This window comes from Schistocerca serialis, chromosome 4, assembly GCF_023864345.2.
Source record: "Schistocerca serialis cubense isolate TAMUIC-IGC-003099 chromosome 4, iqSchSeri2.2, whole genome shotgun sequence".
Classification (NCBI taxonomy): domain Eukaryota; kingdom Metazoa; phylum Arthropoda; class Insecta; order Orthoptera; family Acrididae; genus Schistocerca; species Schistocerca serialis.
The window spans coordinates 366,089,306-366,109,368 of record NC_064641.1 but is presented as its reverse complement, the minus strand read 5'-3'; the positions used below and the strand labels follow the sequence as shown (position 1 = coordinate 366,109,368).

The 20,063-nt window shown below is 36.3% G+C and overlaps 1 protein-coding gene across 1 annotated transcript in view; it reads left to right on the top strand.

Annotated features, from left to right (window-relative positions):
* LOC126474185 (receptor-type guanylate cyclase gcy-19) overlaps positions 1–18,992 on the top strand; it is a 438,242-nt gene extending 419,250 nt beyond the window's left edge. Inside the window, exon 13 of the mRNA XM_050101647.1 lies at positions 16,880–18,992. Coding sequence (XP_049957604.1) covers positions 16,880–17,014 — 135 coding nt within the window. The 3' untranslated portion in view covers positions 17,015–18,992. The remainder of the gene's footprint in view (positions 1–16,879) is intronic.
* The last annotated feature ends 1,071 nt before the right edge of the window (positions 18,993–20,063 follow it).

The following is a 20,063-nucleotide window of genomic DNA, read 5'->3' as shown; positions in this document are numbered from 1 at the left end:
CCAGACCAACAGGCAAGTACAGTAACACAAGCTTTAGTCAATAACTGGTTATTGAAGTTTGGGGTGCCTAATACCATAATTACAGATCAGGGAACGAACGTCATGTCTGAATTAATGTCACAGTTGTGTCGTCTATTGAGAACTAAAAATTATGGACCAGTCCATGCAAATGTGAGAGCAGAGAAAAGACTAAGTTATTATGTGAATGGAAACCATGATAACTGGGACATTTATCTTCCGTACGTGGTATCGAGTTATAACACTAAAATAAATTTGAGGTCGGAATGTCACCGTTCGAGGCAGTCTATGGACGAAAGATGCCAGCGCCATTTGATGTTCTATGTCCAAAATCGGGAGCTAAAGGGGGCACAGTGAGGGAATTTGCACGGACAATACGGGAAGTCTGGAAGAGAGTACAGAAGGCCAATACGAAAGCGTTAGAGAGGCAGGAAGAACCGAATAAGCCGTTGGGACTTTACCACACAGGGTAGGTCAAGGGGTATTAATCATGAATCCATATACACCTAAGGGAAAGACGAAAAAATTCTTGAGGAAGTACAGACCATACCAGGTCGTGGAAATGACTTCACCTGTGAATGTTAAAGTGCAGCTGCCAACAAAAACATCCATTATACATGTGAGTAGAGTAAAGCCTTTTAAAGGAATGGTGGACCGATTACCTCAATTACAAGGAAGTGTCCCGATTGCAGAGGCTAGGCAAAGCAAATGGAAGAAGAAGGTCTCGGGGGAAAGACAACAGTGGATGCATAACGTTCTGTATGCATTACAGTCATGGAGGGAGTAAATTATTGTATGTGTAATATTGTATAGCATGTTTACATTTTGTATTTTTATATCAAGGGATAATTTTCGTTTGTGTGTGTGTGTGTGTGTGTGTGTGTTTCTCTCTCTCTCTCTTTTTTTAGCATTTTGGTGCATCCAATAATAGTTGCGTTTTTCTTGTTTGTTGTTTTAGTTTTGTCATTGTATGGGGGACACTATTTTTTTTCAGAGAATTTTTTAGGGGCAGAGTGAACTATCAGGAATTTCTGAGGATGTCATACGATGTTGTAGTAACTTGCAGTGGAAAAGGGGCGGTACAGGCATGTTTCATTCCTTTTCTTTGCTGGGTCAGAACATAAGTGGATGAGCTGGATGATAGCCATGGGGATGCTGATCTGTCGTCACAGCAGTGGAGTCGGACATCAGCAGATAATGATCCCCTTGCAGTCAGGGGTACTGTACTCATGGCAGCCAGATATATTAGTAACAAGCCATAAGTGGTCACTACGAACAGCAATAGACGTATAGAAGATCAGCAATGAAGTACGAAAATTACAGGAATCATTCTCGGAATTGTATACCGAGGGAGAAAGAAATCACATATTAAAAGAAGTACAAGGGAAGTATCAAGAATTACAGTTGACTTATACTAAACTTAGGGAGCAATTGTCTCGTTTAAGTCTCAACATTTTCATGTAAACAGATTAAGAGCTACTTTCAGTTCTTTTTCTGGGAAAAGAATTTTATGTTTGGAAAACAATGACATGAATGTTCAAAGAATTGTGTAAATGACAACTGATTATTAAAATCTAATCGATCACAGATCTGTGCCATGATGCAGTTGTAGACATCTCGGGCACACATCATTCTTGATTCAGTGAAACATTCTCTTTTTGCAGTTGGCTCTTTCTGTTCCCAGTGATCTTCAGTATCTAATGAGGTCCTAGCATGCTGGACACAAGCTTCAAACCGAGATATATATTTAGAGGCTTTCACTGCATCAAAATTGATTTTCTGGTGCTGCTTGAACATATGTCACAATGTGGCAGGACTTTATGAAAGAACTGTAGCCAGAAGAGGAAATCTTAGTCTTGGAGGAAACCCTCGCCTCCGATACCCTTGTTGGCTGTCCTAGTATCATCAATGATTTTATCCCATGCACTCAACAATTTGTTTTTGGTATTTTTTTTTATAATGGTTATGTTCTGTGATTTGAAATTTCATTCGATTGACTGATGACAGGTAGTAATACATTTCTTCACTCTCTAATCAAGAAAAGCTGTGTGTTTAGGAGACTGGGGAAAAAATGTAGAAATTCCTTTCAAGTTGCTGAAGATCTGCACTTGGACGTTGCGTGTCACAAAACTTTCAACAGTTAAATTTCAGTGATGTGCATAACAATAAATGAAGAGAGCATTTTTTATATGACACTTAAATTCTGATTTGAACTATACTTTTGTGGCCAATCACTCGTAACAAGAGCACTGTCATTGACACTGGGCTATTAGTTTCTCAGGTGATTCATTCACGTTCATTTTCTCCAGCTCGCTGATAACAGCGTCTGCTGTGTGACTTTTAAGTCGCACAAAGGATATAAATCTTTCGTAAATTTTTCTCTAGCAGCTCATACTGAATTAGTATGAGCAGTTATGACAAATTTGCACTGTCACTGTCAGTTGTTTCAACAACTTCTACAGAAAGGAAATTTGTTATTGACAGTTCATCCCTGATGAGACGGGGGCATAACTCATAAATTAATTCCAGCATTTAATTTTGAATTGTTTTGAAAAGGTCTAAAAAACGGGTTTTCCGATGTGCTGCTTCTCCATGGCGTCCAGTTATGCCATCAGATCAACTGTTGTTGCTGTTATTGTTGTTGTTGAGCTCTTCAGCACAGGGACTGGTTTGACGCAGCTCTCCATGCTGCCTTATCCTGTGCAAGCCTCTTAATCTCTGAGTAACTACTGCAACCCACATTCTTCTGAATCTGCATAAGAGTATTCATCCCTAGGTCTCCCTCTATGATTTTTACCCTCCACGCTTCCCTCCAATACTAAATTGGTGATCCCTTGGTGCCTCAGACTGTGTCCTACCAACCGATCCCTTCTTCTTCTAGTCAAGTTGTGTCACAAATTCCTCTTCACCCCAATTCTATTCAGTACCTCCTCATTAGTTCTGCTGCATCACATTTCGAAAGCTTCCATTCTCTTCTTGTCTAAACTATTTATCGTTCTTGTTTCACTTCGATACATGGCTACACTCCATACAAATACTTTCAGAAAAGACTTCCTGACACTTAAATCTATACTCAATGTAGTTGGCACATAATGTCCAAATTCCCTAGTACTAAAAATTCAATAAAATCATTTACATGTTTTTCACTGGAATTGTGCATGGAAATTGTGAATTTTTTTAAGTCTGTGATACAGTCCTCACTCCAGGCATTCTCACTGCTATTTGTCACGAGATAAGTGAAACAGAAAACCGCATTTTTCACTTCGCAACCACGGAACCTACATGTAATCTGCATGTACCAAATTGTTACCTGATAAATCAAACACTGAATTCATATTGCATTGTTATATGCTAGAATGTAAAACTCACTAAACTCAGACACAATCCACTCACAAAAAGAAACACACTCACAAAAATAATGCACATTATCCGCAAATGCTGTCAGCAAGTAAAGTAAGTAAAGTAGCTGGATATATTTTGTGCGCTTTGCTCCAATAATCATTCATGAAACTCTCGCTAGGTAGTGATACTAATGTTACCGAATTCTACGGCACTCTGGCGAGAGATTTGTAGACTTATTTTAACAGCTGATAGAATAGCCAAAGGTAGGAGAAAAACTAAAAAAAGTTATCAAAACCACTTTCAAAACAAAAATACTGAATGTTGGTTAATGAAGCATCAAAGGATAATAGAGATATACAGAAACAGGGGTTCCATAGTGAAGTTTCTCTAATTCTGGTATAAGCACCGGAATGAGAAAACCATGAGGATGTTCGTAGGATACCCTTTGGCTCGAAGACCAGGTACGGCCATAAGAACTACACTAGACGCCACGCCCCAAACTTTTGCTGCATACAGCCAAATGACATTTCAATGCGCAGCCTTACAACTAGCTACTACCTGTTCGAAAAAAGCTCTTGGTATCATATATCAACAGTTCCGAAAGCGCTGACCAGCATTATTTAAATCCGTGAGGTAATTATGCGAAGTGCTTCTGCATAACATAAATCTGTAACAAGCTGTACAGAAATTTACTTTAGACCTAAATCACCCTGTATGGTCCAGTAGGAGAAATTCTGGCGTAATGTCGTACATCAGAATCTTGGTAGTCTTAAAAACAGGCACAATTATCTGGATAGTAGTAGTAGTAGTAGTAGTAGTAGTAGTAGTTTATTCATCCAGAGACAATTTACATTGCATGGATTTCGTCAAAAAATACATAGTATGTATATACACACATATAGGGTGAACAATACTATACAAAATACAGATGTGCATAGTGGACTACATAACATCAGACCACATTGAAATAGCATGTACAACTTTGATTATTTACATTGATGTATGAGAAAGACTTTTTACATGGAATACACAGTTGACATTTAGATATAACACATACAATTCTAGCACTTTTGCACATATTATTTATTTAGATCATAGCAACAGTCAGATAAAAATTACTATTGGCACAGAGTACATCACTATAATTGTTTAGTATGAAGCTATTCCAGGTATTCTTTTACACTATAATAGCAGTTGGTCATTAAAAATATGAATACTGCTTCTTTAAATGAAGACAATTTTTTTATTTCTTTTATCTTTACCGGTAGTTTGTTATACAATCTGCTTCCTTGTATGTTTGTTTGTTTCTGCACCAAAGCCTTGTTAACTCTTTTTATATGAATGTCATTGCACTTTCTTGTGTTGTAAGTATGTAGATTCGAGTTGGATTGGAAAGTGTTAATATTTCGTTTTACATTAATTACGCTTTTCTGTATAAAGAGGCATGGTAGGGGTAGAATATTCAGCTGTTTAAATAATTGCTTTGAAGGAGTTAGCCTTGAACTGTTGGTAATTATTCTAACAGCTCGTTTTTGTAGAGTGAAGATGGTTTTGAGATTTTTCTTACTATGACCCCAGAAGATGAGGCCATAGGTAATAGCAGAATGTATATAAGCAAAGTAAACAGCTCTGCTACATTCCCTACTACATACAAAGCTAATAACGCGTAAAGCAAAGCAAGCAGAGCTTAACTTATGCGAGAGATACAGGATATGGGACTTCCAGTCTAAATTTTCATCTATATGTACACCTAAGAATTTTGTGGTAGCAACTCTCACAATTTCCTTATTTTGTATTCTAAGATCTAGATCAGAGTGTGACTTTGCTTTCCTGTAATGGATATAATTAGTTTTAGAGATATTTATGGTTAATTTGTTCACTTCAAACCAATTTTGCAAATATTCTATAACTCTGGTTGCAGATGTTGGCAATACCCGGTTTATGTCAGTTACTACAATGTTTGTGTCATCCGCAAACAGGGTTATATGAGTACCATTTACTGGAATCTTGATATCATTTATGTAAAGAAGAAATAGGAGAGGTCCTAGAACACTCCCCTGTGGTACCCCTATTGGCACAGTCTGAATATCCGATCTGTAAACAACACTTTGGTTTTTACTGTTTGTTGTTGCAATTTCTACTACCTGTTTCCTATTATGGAGATATGACTGAAACCACTTTTTAGCTACTCCTCGTATACCGACATATTCTAATTTGTCTAGCAGGATATGATGTTGGACAGTATCGAATGCCTTTGAGAGGTCCAAATTTATTCCTATTGTACTGTTGTTCTTATCTACCCCCGTTACAATATTTTCAATGAATTGGGTGATGGCTGACTCTGTACTCATTCCTCTGCGAAAGCCGTGTTGGTTTACAGACAATAGATTGAATTTCTCGAGGTAATTTGTAATTCTGTTTTTCATGACTGTCTCTATTACTTTTGAAAATACCGATAATAAAGCTATTGGTCTATAGTTTCCCACTTCATGTATATTGCCCTTTTTATACAATGGTTTTACTTTTGCAATTTTTAATCGTTGTGGAAAGACACCTTCTGAAAATGATATGTTTATGATGTGTCAGAGTGGGTCTGATATGACACTAGCACATCTCATCATGACTGAGCAAGGTATCTCGTCAATCCCTGAGGACATGACAGTTCTGTTATTCTGGTGGCATCTGTAAAGAGTGGTTTCATGTGGAAGCTGCTGAGTATACTCAAAAGCTGTCTTTTTTCATCACTTTCAATTAACAGGTTAATATTAAAATCTCCACATAAAAATAATTTCACTTCATTACTATAAAAGGTGTTTAATGCTGCTTCTATTTTTTTGAAGAATATGTTTTTGTCACCCAGTGGAGATCTATATACTGTAATGACAACTAGTTTTTCACTCTTCTCCTCAGTTTTTAACTCTATGGCACATGATTCAAAATGTTTTTCTATATTTAGATGGTCCAATTCTGTTTTCACTTTGAACTGCAGTCCTACTCTAGAGTAAATGCATACCCCACCATTTTTAAAAACACTTCGGCAATAATGTGTTGCTAAATTAAACTTGCTTATATTTATGAGACTTAATTCACTAGCCTTGCACCAGTGTTCAGATAAACAAATACAAGAGACATCGGCAAGATTATTTAAAGCTACTTCTAGATCTAGTACTTTGTTTCTGAGGCATTGAATATTCTGACTCATTATCCTGACTGTTTTGCAAGTATTTTTTCTTTTGTCATTACCTGGTAATGTGCTGCTTTTTCCATAGTATTTGTGACTGATCTGCAAATTTTCTTGCTGATATCATTTGGTATGTTGATAGACCTGATATCTTAGTCACAACTGAACATTAGTACACTGAAGACCTGATTAGCATTAGACAACCTCTGTCTGTGAAATTTTGTTCTGCCTTTAGCAGGAAACACAAGACTGGTGGTCGTGTAGCAAACTTCACTGTAAATGCAAGTAATTTCAGTGTTATCAACATTAAGTGCATTCTGCATAGAAGTCACAGAACTTGCTACAATAAATCTAAAACAGCAATTATTGGTGTGTACACCTGGGGTGTGTATGGATACATTTTTCAAAAATCTCTCTCACTTGTATATATGTATATACAGACAGTACATTTTCTGGGATAAATGGTCATGTAAATATTATAATAGCAGGGGATATAAATATAGACTTATTAACCAATGATTTCAACTCCAAAAAGCTGCACCTTCTACTTGATGAATTAAATCCAACCCCACTTACCAACAAGTCAACTCCAGAAATTAGCAACAAATTGCCTGGAGAACATAATAACAAACATCACCCATCTTTCCTACAGCACATCTGTGCTAAAACTAGCCATCTCTGATCATCAGCCAGTGCAGCCTCAGTTGGAGCAAGTGAGGTGCCCTTTGTCACTAAAAGACACTATTTGTAAGCCTAAGAATTATGTATAATGATAACATCAACAGACTGAGCTTCATGTTAGCACACACACCATGGTTTCAGAATAATAGCTTTTTCTAGGATAGCTTTGCTGCTTTCTTCTTGTACTGTTGTGATGCCACATGCCCAGTTGCAGCCACAAAAGTTAAACAAAAAATATAAGCAAAAGTGTCTGGATAAATAATGATGTCATTGAAGCAAGAGAAAAATTAGAATTACTCCACAGTGCAATGCTGAATAATGAGGAAAATCTCAAGCTAAAGAAGGCCTTCAAAATTTATCAAAAATAATATACAGATTTGTTAATACACAGCAGAAGCAACTATGTATATTGCAAACAAGCTTAAGGCTTCACAGAATGTTGCAACTGGTGGGGAGAGACAAAAATGTTTAGAACAGGCAGAGACAAATCCTGTATGGACTTTATTGTTGATCACAGTGGTATAGTCATAAAAGACAACTTTAAATTGCTAATATTTTCAATGAATAATTTTCTTCAGTAGGTGAAGCTATTAGTGGTGGGCAGGAAATCACGTATCTCTTAGAAATCACAGTGATTGAGAAGTCACAGATATCACAATAACAACTTTACAAAATCTAACTGCGATTTCAGTCACAGTTAGCAGTCACAAGTAGCATTTCGCATTCAACGTCATGAGCCATCTGTTGGCCGAATTCCATACTCCTTTCTGCGATTTCCGTGACAAGTCGCAACCAAGAGTTGCAAGTAGCAACTAAAAAAGGCAGTTAGCACTGCCATCTGTTGAGCAAAGTTCATACTACACTATCCGCTACCGAGTCAAACTGCGATTTCTGTGACAAATCGCAACCAAGAGTCGCAAGTAGCAACTAAAATGCGCAGTTAACATACTTTTGTTCATTTTGAGATACAGAGTCGTAAAGTTAAATGAGTGCTGAAAAATCTGCAGTTGAGACATCAGAAATATTCAAGCATATGGCTTCTTGCTAGAGATGAACCTTTATTTATGTTTGTTTGGATCATTAATTTCAGAAGCATTATAGACAGAAAAGTGGAGGTAATGGACTTGTACCACTATTGAAATAAGCCCATCATATTATATGATGACATGCACATTCAGCATCAGTTATGGTTGGTCAAATACTGCTGTGACTCTGAATGTATTATATTAATAAGAAGCAACATTGCCTTTTTCTCCTGAAAATATCAAGTAATGTAACAAATGTGTTTGATTCTGCTTCCAATATGACAGTTTTGGTTAATACTCCACATGCCTACAGGACTTTTCAATGTTAACACAGCAGAACTCAGACATCTGTGTAAGTGTAGTGAAATGAAAACAGTATTATTGAGTCATATGAATGCCTTCACACACAAGAACTTTTTGCCGACACTACTACCACCTACATAAGTAAGCTTTTCCTGTGTTACTTTGAAGTAATGCACTTAAGCTATTCCTGATTTAACTGGAAGATCTGTACTTCCCACTTTCATACCAACAGCCTCAAAATGCATATTGTAGACTTCGGGATATGTTACAGGTCAGTGTCACACCAAGATTGTGGAGAAAGGGGGGGGCGGCACGTCGCTATCCAACAAGTGTTTACCAATAAGTAAGTGGCAGAAAATTACGGGTATTGGACGGCTTAACATGTGGAAAATGAGATTTTTATTATTCACTCACTGTATTTAACATTTATTATTCCTTTAAAATTGCACAACAACTTCAATAAAACACAGTTTAATCACTCGCACACTTATTTCACAATTATTTCACTTTTAAACTGCAAATCCTCTAAGAGCTGTCTTGCATCTTCACGAGTCTCTCTAACAGCCTTGATGTGGATAGATACGTACAGCAACCAGTAATCAGAATCACAAGTGCGTCTGCAAAAACACAAGGATTATTAAACAATTTTTGCTGTCACTAATTACTAGCAATATAATTGACAGAGTAGATTGCTAATATTTGCTTTAATGAATATCACATTTGCAAGAACGATCTCACTGAAGTAATTAAGCACATCAAAACGCTTAGAAACTAACCTCTCGTCTGACGAAAACGGTCTAAAGACGCAGTGGCAATTTCTTCAGATCTGTTGACAATGATATTTTGAGTTATCACTTTACTGAGTGACTGAAATGTAGTTCAGGTACTTGTGAACATAACAATATGTTAGAATTCATTTTCTAAACACGAACTATTATGGTACTGTATGGCTACTTACACATTTTCACAGTTGTTTCTTTAATACAAAATTAAAGCCAACGGAAGAAAAAACGTAAAATATACTTACCAATGACAGGTTTGTTGAGATGCAATTTTCTGTGTGGACAGATGTAACTTTTTCATACGGTGGTAAGTCACAGAAATCGCAGGAGTCACAGAAATTGCAGAAGTAGCAGAAGTCACAGAAATCGCAGAAGTAGCAGAAATCGCGGAAGTAGCAGAAATCGCGGAAGTAGCAGAAATCGCGGAAGTAGCAGAAATCGCGGAAGTAGCAGAAATCGCAGAAATAGCAGAAATCGCAGAAATAGCAGTGGCGGAGGGATACACAACCTATGTTCCTTAACTGCGACAAATCACAGTTAAGAATAACAGATACTGAAAAGTAGCATTCACAGAAATCACTGATATCGGAAAATCGCAGTTTAGCCCATCACTAGAAGCTATCAATGACAAACAAGACAACCCACAGTATAATTTTAAAGGCTATCCATTGGAGCATAACATATATCTAGTCCCCACAAACTGCAAAGAAATAATGAACTTCATTAGCTCTTTAAAATTTTCGGTTGTGTGTGGCGCGATGGCCTCAGTAGTAATGTATTAAAAGTGTGCAGACAAAAGTATCTGCATCTCTGTCTGTAGCAGCAAATAATGTGATAATATCTGGCACCTTCCCAGACAGACTAAAAATAGACCAGATAACACTAGTCTTTAAAAAAAGGGCAAAAATACAAAACTGAAAACTACAGAACAATCTCAATACTTCCTGTCTTTTCCAAAACAGTTGAAAAAGTCATTCTGTGTATAAAAGAATTATAAACTTTTTCAACAAGCACAACGTAATGTTTGGAAATCAAAATAGCTTCTTAAAACGTAAATCAACTAGCACAGCAGCTGCTCAGTTAACTGAAGAGGTAATAAGTGGAATCAAGAACAAGCATCATGTTGCAGGTATTTACCTTGAGCTAGAAAAAGTTTTTGTCTGTGAGAACTCTACTATCCATTAGATAAGCTATGGAACCTTGGTATCAGAGACACTGCTCATGTGCTAATAAAGTCTTACATGAATACTGAAAAAAGTTTGTACTGCTTGAAGATGAAAGTGGTGTTCACAAATCCAAAATCATTAATATAAAATATGTAGTGCCACAGGGCTTGGTACTGAGTCCTTTTCTGTTTCTAATTTATGTAAATGACATAAAATATTGCACTCAAAGTTCCAAAGTAGTTCTGTGTAAAGATGATACATCCATCGAGTATAAAAAGGAATCATTTAATGAACCAGAGACCCAGTGTAATAATATGAAAAATTAAATTGTTCAATACTTTAATGAAGGCCACTTAAATGTAACCCCAGTGAAACATGTTTCATGAACTTCAACAATAGTAGTTTTAATGATGAAATTACTCTATACATAGGGCATGAATAAGTAAAAAAAAAAAAAAGAGTTTAGTGTAAAATTCCTCAGTCAAACAAATAATCTAAAATGGAACACACGTTGACATTCTAGCAAGTAAGTTCAATGAAATTACTCTATACATAGGGCATGAATAAGTAAAAAAAAAAAGAGTTTAGTGTAAAATTCCTCAGTCAAACAAATAATCTAAAACGGAACACACGTTGACATTCTAGCAAGTAAGTTCAACTAAATTGTCTAGGAATATATTTGCAGTTAATATGGTTAGTAAGTACTGCAAAGACACTGTTGTCCTAAAGACTGCATACCATGTTTTATTTTCCTCTCACCTGAATTATGGAATAGAAATTTGGGGACCAACAACCAAAGCAAATCTAAATAAACTATTGCTATTCCAAAAATGAGCTATAAAAATCATCTGTGGAGCAAAATACAAGGAACCATGCTATGGCCTGTTTCCAAAAAGTGGTGTGCTAACCTAGTAAATATGTACATACTAAAGGCTGTATTATTTGCTAAAAGATTGCAGCCCAACAGTTGTTCTGATTTGCATCAGTAAAATACCAAAAATAAAGAAAAAATTTACATCAGCAGCCACAGAACAGAACTAAAAGTGTCCACAATATGCGTATTTAAAATTAGCACAGCACTGCCCAGTAGTTATGAACCTTCCCATAATAAAATTTTAAATTTCAGCTACAGAAATTCCTGTTACAAAATCTATTTTATAGATTAAAGGACTATCATAACTACATGCAAAATAAGAAGCGTTTTTAAAAAAATTGTAAACAGTGTTAAGAAAACCATTTTATTTGTAATCTAATCACTTCGTTAATTAATGGTGTATTCAGAAGAATGTATTATTGTGTTATGTATCAAGAATTGTAGCCTGTTTTTGTACATATGCAATGCATCATCCAGCTTACAGAAATACCAGTCGAATGATAGCTTAAGAATAATTTCTTTTGTAGGGTGTAACTGCAAATAGTACCATGCACTATTTTTCAGTGCATGTTCCTCTCCTTCCTAGGATTTGTCAAGTTTCTGTGGTAGGAGTACCCTCAATTAATGATGACAATATCACCTCTGATACAGTGTGACCATCCCCACTACACTAAGTTGGAGTGCCTTCCTACATGGTCGACAGCCAAATTTGGCTTTACTCAGTTTAGATAAAATACTGTATCTAGTATTGGATGTGTTAAAATTAATTTGGTTTTGGCAATTATATCACTTCCTATTTGCTGTACACTTGTTTTGTCACACTTAACTGGTCAATAAAGCTGGCTTGACTTATTTCTGCTTGTGAAGTAGCATAACATACATTGTTACTACAAAAAAAAAATCTTATGCACTTTAATGGCCATTACATAACCGCTGTTACAATAAATCCCATAAATATTTCACATGTGTAGTTACCAGAACTCTGTAGCTTACTTGGTCATGATATTTACTGGGTGAGGGGGTAAACCTTCAATTGTTGGATATGACATTTTGGAACTGTCTGAACTTTTTTACCCTTGATCTATTTCTTTCCCATCATCAGAATTAGAAGCACTATTCTTCTCCAACTTGGATGCATTTGTTTGAGTTCTTGTACATTCATTATTATGTCTCCAGAGGACATGGTCTTTCAAGAATCCCCATATGAAAATATTTTGCACAGAATCGCCAGATGGCCAAGGAGACTTCATCAGAAGTGAACAAATTATTCAAGAATCCAGGTATTTTGCTTAGCAAATTTATCATGGCAGTATGGGAAATACCTAGAGCTACCTTGTATCTGGGAATAAGTTTCAATGCCATTTGAAAGGATAAAATTTGATCTCCTTAAGGGTTCAGCATAAACTACTTCGACTCACCTCTAAAATACATGACTGTTGGTGGGCACAAGATTATGTTCAAAAGCTTCCCTCACTCTCTGCACTTTTTTGGGTGTGTGCAATGCTCTCCGAGCTCCATGCTCCATTGAACACACTACCAAACTTCACCCAGCCAATACAGTTTTCCAAGGTCATACCTGACCAAGCCCCCCCCCCCTCATGAACCATGGACCTTGCTGTTGGTGGGGAGGCTTCCATGCCTCAGTGACACAGATAGTCTTACCACAGGTGCAACCACAATGGAGGGGTATCTGTTGAGAGGCCTGGCAAATATTTGGTTCTTGAAGAGGGGCAGCAGCCTTTTCAGTAGTTGGGCGGAGGGAGGGGGGGGGGGGGGCAACAGTTTGGATGATTGACTGATCTGGTCATATAACATTAACCAAAACGACCTTGCTGTGCTGGTACTGCGAATGGCTGAAAGCAAGGGGAAACTACAGCTGTAATTTTTTTCAAGGGCATGCAGTAAACTGTATGGTTAATGTTGATGGAGTCCTCTTGGGTAAAATATTCTGGAGGTAAAATAGTCCCCCATTTGGATCTCTGGGTGGGGACTATTCAGAAGGATGTCATTATCAGGAGAAAGAAAACTGGCATTCTACAGATCGGAGCATGGGATGTCAGATCCCTTAATCGGGCAGGTAGGTTAGAATATTTAAGAAGGGAAATGGATGCATTAAAGTTAGACATAGTGGGAATTAGTGAAGTTTGGTGGCAGGGGGAACAAGACTTCTGGTCATCTGAATACAGGGTTATAAATACAAAATCAAATAGGGGTAATGAAGGAGTAAGTTTAATAACGAATAAAAAAATCTGAGTATGGGTACGCTACCATGAACAGCATGGTGAATGCATTATTGTAGCCTAGATAGACACGAAGCCCATGCCTACCATAGTAATACAAGTTTATATGCCAACTAGTTCCACAGACAATGAAGAGATTGAAGAAATGTATGATGGGATAAAAGAAATGATTCAGATACTGAAGGGAGACAAGGGGGACTGGAATTGTATAGTAGGAAAAGGAAGAGGAGGAAAAGTAGTAGGTGAATACTGAATGGGGGTAAGGAATGAAAGAGGATGCCGCCTGGTAGAATTCTGCACAGAGCACCTGGTAGAATTCTGCACAGAGCATAACTTAATCATAGCTAATACTTGGTTCAAGTATCGTGAAAGAAGGTTATCTGTGGAAGAGGCCTGGAGACACTGGAAGGTTTCAGATCAATTACATAATGGAAATACAGAGATTTAGGAACCAAGTTCTAAATTCTAATACATTTCCAGGGGAAGATGTGGACTCGGACCACAATCTGTTGGTTATGAACTGTAGATTAAAACTGAAGAAACTGCAAAAAGGTGGGAATTTAAGGATATCGGACCCGGATAAACTGAAAAAACCACAGGTTGTAGAGAGCTTCAGAGAGAGCATTAGGGAACAATTGACAAATATGGGGGACGGATTACAGTAGACGAAGAATGGGTACAAAATAGTGAAGGCAGCAGAGGATCAAGTAGGTAAAAAGACAAGGGCTAGTAGAAATCCTTGGGTGAAAGAAGAGATGTTGAATTTAACTGATGAAAGGAGAAAATATAAAAATGCAGTAAATGAAACAAGCAAAAAGGAGTACAAACTTCTCAAAAACGAGATCAGCAGGAAGTGGAAAATGGCTAAGCAAGGATGGCTAGAGGACAAATGTAAGGATCTAGAGGCACTAGGGGTAAGATAGATACTGCCTACAGGAAAATTAAAGAGGCCTTTGAAGAAAAAAGAACCACTTGTATGAATATCAACAGCTCATATGGAAAAACAGTTCTAAGCAAAGAAGGGAAAGCAGAGGCTCTATACAAGGGTGATGTAGTTAAGGGCAATATTATGGAAATGCAAGAGGTCATTGATGAAGATGAAATGGGAGATATGATATTGCATGAAGATTTTGACAGAGCACTGAAAGAGCTAAGTCGAAACAAGGCCCCGGGAATAGACAACATTCCATTAGAGCTACTAATAGCCTTGGGAGCGCCAGCCATGACAAAACTCTTCCATCTAGTGCGCAAGATGTATCAATCAAAATACCCTCGGACTTCAAGAAGAATATAATAATTCCAATCCTGAAGAAAGCAGATGTTAACAGGTGTGAAAATTACAGAACTAAAGTTTAATAAGTCATGGCTGTAAAATACTAACATGAATTCTTTACAGGAAAATGAAAAAACTGGTAGAGGCCAACCTTGGGGAAGATCGGTTTGGATTCCTTAGAAATGTTGGAACAAGTGAGGCAATACTGACCCTACGACCTAACTTAGAAGATAGATTAAGAAAAGGCAAACCTACACTTCTAGTAATTGTCGACTTAGAGAAAGCTTTTGACAATTAACTTTTTATACCTGGGATTCAAAGTCATGTAGAATTTTATAAAAGACATCATATTTACGCCAGTGACTGTAATACTTTCTTTATTTCATGATTGCAATTTCAGCCTTAGGCCATTAACAAGTGCAGATTTTTGTGGCTTTAAGCCTTGTCAAGTTAAAATGAGCTGACACATTTAAGTGTCATTGTCGTAACTATTAAATACATTTGTGATGCTGTTACATATTGCGAGCACACATATCCATATGTCATAAAACAACATAGTCTGTAGACACTCATTTTCATTAGCCCATCACTAGTCACTTATGCACTAAACTGCAGCAGCAGATTCATCCATTATATTCTTCGAGCTGGAATATTTTTCTTGACAGTTTATATATGACTGGTTAGTTTACCTTCAACAATTGGCTCTATACTTCTGTCTTTGTTCTGCCATCAATATACGCTGTTAGTAGTAACTGAAAGACCTCATACTGTCTACACAAAATTTCTACCAGCAATATAACTTATCCACTGTTTTCAAACTACTGCTCTACACTAGCTATATCAAAGCAAATTTTAGTAGGAAACATTGTACTCTCCCCTGAGTTGTATTAGATGATTGCATCAAATCTCCCCAACCATACAATTGATTTCTGTAATGCATCTCTCCAAAACATTGACTGACACCTGATCTACAATTCATTCACCAGTAGATTTGTATCTGTTACTTTTGTGATTAAAGAGCTTTCAAGAGCAATACACAAGATTACTCATAATTACCTCTGAGATTTCAGAAGATAACTATGTCAAAACCACAAGATACACAGAAAAATTACAAACATCGGTGGATGGAGCATCTCTGCATAGAGCATCTCTCAATAGAGCATCTCTCAATAGAGCATCTCTCAATAGAGCATCTCTCAATAGAGCATCTCTCAATAGAGCATCTCTGCAAGTTTCAATTGATAATATGCACTGTGGTGTAGTTGCACTACGGGACAGGTGTGTCAGAAGGTGTAGAGAAATCATCTGCACTGTTATTGTTACAGATTTCATAAGTGGGCTGCTGTTGCAACTTCCTGAGAAATTCGTGTAAGCAGCTTCACTGAATTTCAGACACATTTTAATGTTTGCCATGTCATGAACAGTGTCCATATTGAGCACCTGTAATGTATGTTAAAATCTTGAAGATATGCTGTGTCCACTGATCAGTGTCTATCTTCTGTATGTCTTATAGTTTACACAAAGTCATCTTCTGAAGCCCTGTATGTATATAAGAATACAAAAATAAAATTAAAAAAAATTATGAATAACCCTGTATAAATCGTGTATCTTGAAGTTTTCACTACATAATGAGTATTCCATGAGATTTTGAGGGGGCAAGCCAGACATTTCATGGAATAATATAAAACTTCTAGCGTTCCTCCCAATGTAAGTAACCTGTAGCCCATTTGGGCCATGGTAATTTTGACTTTACAAATACATAGGATCTCCAATAAACAATGTCATTTCCACTAGTAACTCTCAGCTTCAAGAACAGAAATTTTTCTACACATGGATAGTGACTGCAAGTGTGAAAAAACTTGCCCAACTGTCAAAAGAAACCTGAATATAAAAATAAAGAAATATGTTGGGATGTATCTCCTGTAACTATCACTGACAGTAAAAATTGTATACTGTGCATGCTATATGAGTTTTATTTGTTTTCTGTTTTCCAGGGCAAAGGTTTGCTCGACACTTATTGGCTGACGTGCAAAGAAGGAGGCATCTCTCGATCAGCACATCTCAGCACATATCTTACAGATACACAGCCAGTGTTCATGAGACGTCTCAGAGATGACACTTATATTTGATGGATTATGGAAAGAACTGCCAGTAATTTTAATATTACTATGATGAACCATTATGAAACTGTAAACAGTTTAAATCCAAAGGTTTGGCATGTCTTATAGAGAAATCATGAAACAATTACTTTTCCTGCCAATCCTTTCTTACAACATATGTTTTGTGTAAGAAAGAGCATATCTACCATTTTAACAATGTCATTGTACCTGAGTAAAATTGTTATTGTTTCATTTCATATTGTAATTATAAGAGTTAACAGTTTTTTTTAAAAAAAAAGCAAAGAATATGTGGTTGAGGAAAATTTCTTAGTTCAAGAGCTTCACTGTATTATATCGATCATAACTTCTCAAGAAATATCGTTTTTTATTATTGACAAATGCTGTAGACCAAGGACAACATTGTGAAGTCTATTGCACATGCTGGTCTTGTGTTGTGTTTTGTTCTTTCAATGAATTGTTCCTCTCGATTAATGTTATCACTCATACATCTAAAAATGGAAACAATATATGGACACACTGGCTTTAAAATGTGTGTTACTATATGAGACGCTGGAACACTAATTTAATATTTCACAGGTGTGTTTGATTCCTTTAGTCACATGCATTTACCAGATTTCAAAAGTAGGTAGTAAAACTATCAACTTCTTTCCCATTACAACTTAACAACATTATCCAAAGTACTGTCTCCTTGCAATAATCACAAATTCCTCTTCATATGACAATTCACAGATTCCCCCCAGATCATGTGTGGCATGTGTTTCCATACTGCAGAAGGCTGTGACATTTACCTTTCAGAACTTTGGTTCTAGGGCTATTCAGTAAGTTCACATACTCTATCTCCTTCCAATTTTGTAACGAATTACTAAATAACACCAACAGCTCTCTCCACGATAAGATTTATAAGTAGCATATTTAGCTGCAGACTTCACATACTAAAATTGGATAAACATGTTACTGTCCTTTAAATTTCGTATCTTTCATTTCCAGGATTGCTATGTTTTTATTTTTAATTAATGTTTCAATGATGCCAAGGCACATCAAGTTCCTTAACTTTCACTCACATTCCTAATTATTGCCAATAAGTTGGAAGCAGAATTCATATTGTGCTGTATGCTAGAGTGCAAGGAAATAAAAATTCAAGGAATCAGGAACAATACACTCACAAAACAAAACTTTCAAATCATGCTTTTTATCCAACAAATATCATCAGCAAGCAAAAAAATTCTTAACAACTACATGTGACATGGCACATTTCTCACACTTATTACTTCAAATCATTCTGGAAACTCTCACTAGGTGGTGCAGTAAAGTGCTGCATTTTAATGCACTCTGATTCATACTGATTGAACTGCTCCCCGAATTATGGAATCATATTCTGTGTGACTTAAAAATAAATGACAAGAAGACATAAAACATAGACAAATGGAAGAAACCAAAACAAGACACAAAGAAAATACATTCAAATATTGACAAACTAGCGAACAATGCATGACAAAAACAGACTAAAATAAAAGATTATAGTTCCTTTATAGGAAGCATGACTGATTCACTGCAGAAAAGGCTGTTGGGATCCAGTATGTACAACAGGAGCTTTGTTGAGCTGAAGAGGTAATTAACAGCATTAATATTGGGAAAAAATGTTCACAACTGCCTTATTTGTTCATCATATACAGAAGTTTTATGATGATCATGGACAAACACAATAAACAATGCAATACGAAAAATAGAAGTTTATGCCACACAAGATGACAGCACAGAAAATGGTCAAATAAAGCAGAACCTCAACATAAACCCATGTGCCGTTTTTTATGTGCACTCTAGAGCATATGAACTGTGAAGGGAGGGAACATGCATGTCATACACATAATTGCTCAAGAAAACGTTACAGCTTTAAAAACTTATGTGATATATTTGACAACTTTTATTTCTGAGTCCAGTGTGAATTCAATGCTTCCTTTACATGGTGAATGGTTGTCTTTCACCTTATTACCTGTACAGTCTTCATAATTTGTCTTATTACTTCATCAACACTGTTGTACAGATTAGTTGCATGGCTGATAATAATATAGTTGCAGTCACAAAGTATGTCATTTTAAGTGATCAGCAAATACTGAACAAAATTTTTAATAATAAAATGTCATCTTAGTACCATGGAGGCATACAACTACATATTAATGACAATCAAGAGAATCATATATTCTTTGTTGAATGTAACAGCATTTAAATAAACAATAATAAAATTCACAGATGCTGATAGCATTCTGTCACTATCTGATGCAAAGAAATTTCATGACACTGTAAATTAACACACCTTCTTGGGAATAACATTCTAATGATAGTTCATGACTGGCTTGTAACATCAGTGTGAGGTAGTGACGATCTCTGAATTATACTCTTGCTCTAGAGTTCAACCTACTTCCAAATTTCATAAACGTATGGTTTGTGAAGGAACTCTTTCTTGTAATGCAGGAACAAGGCAGAAGGAACTCATCCTTGTAATACAGGCACAAGGCAAAAGGGCCTGACTAAAGAGGGATGACATTCCTGCCTTATTCTTTTATAATATTTTGCTATTTACATTGATATACTGCCAGTAGAGGTATCTGTCCAGATGCTTCTCTCATCAATTCATTCAATGACTCCATTTCTAGACACATTACATGTGAAAACCATCTTTCATTGAGCACTCTTTAACATTTACAGCAGTTTCCAGGCCCTCTAACTTTTTCATTGCTCTTAATGTAAGACAGTATAAACTATGTGGACATTCATCTTAAGCACCCCTTTCAGTTAGATATATCCAGGGTGAATTATTTTACTCCAATTGTCCTGCAAAAGTAATATGAACAACCACATCACACAACAATTAAAAAAAAGAAGCCACAATTTATACAAAGTTACAATACCCAGATTCATAATAGTAATGGAAATTACCGGATAAAAAATGATATAAAATAAGGGAAAGGCAACCATTTACCTATTGCACTATAGTCCTACTGCTGTAGGTAAGTGGTTGCCTTTCCCTTATTTGGTGTATTAGTACTCACATTCAGTTTAT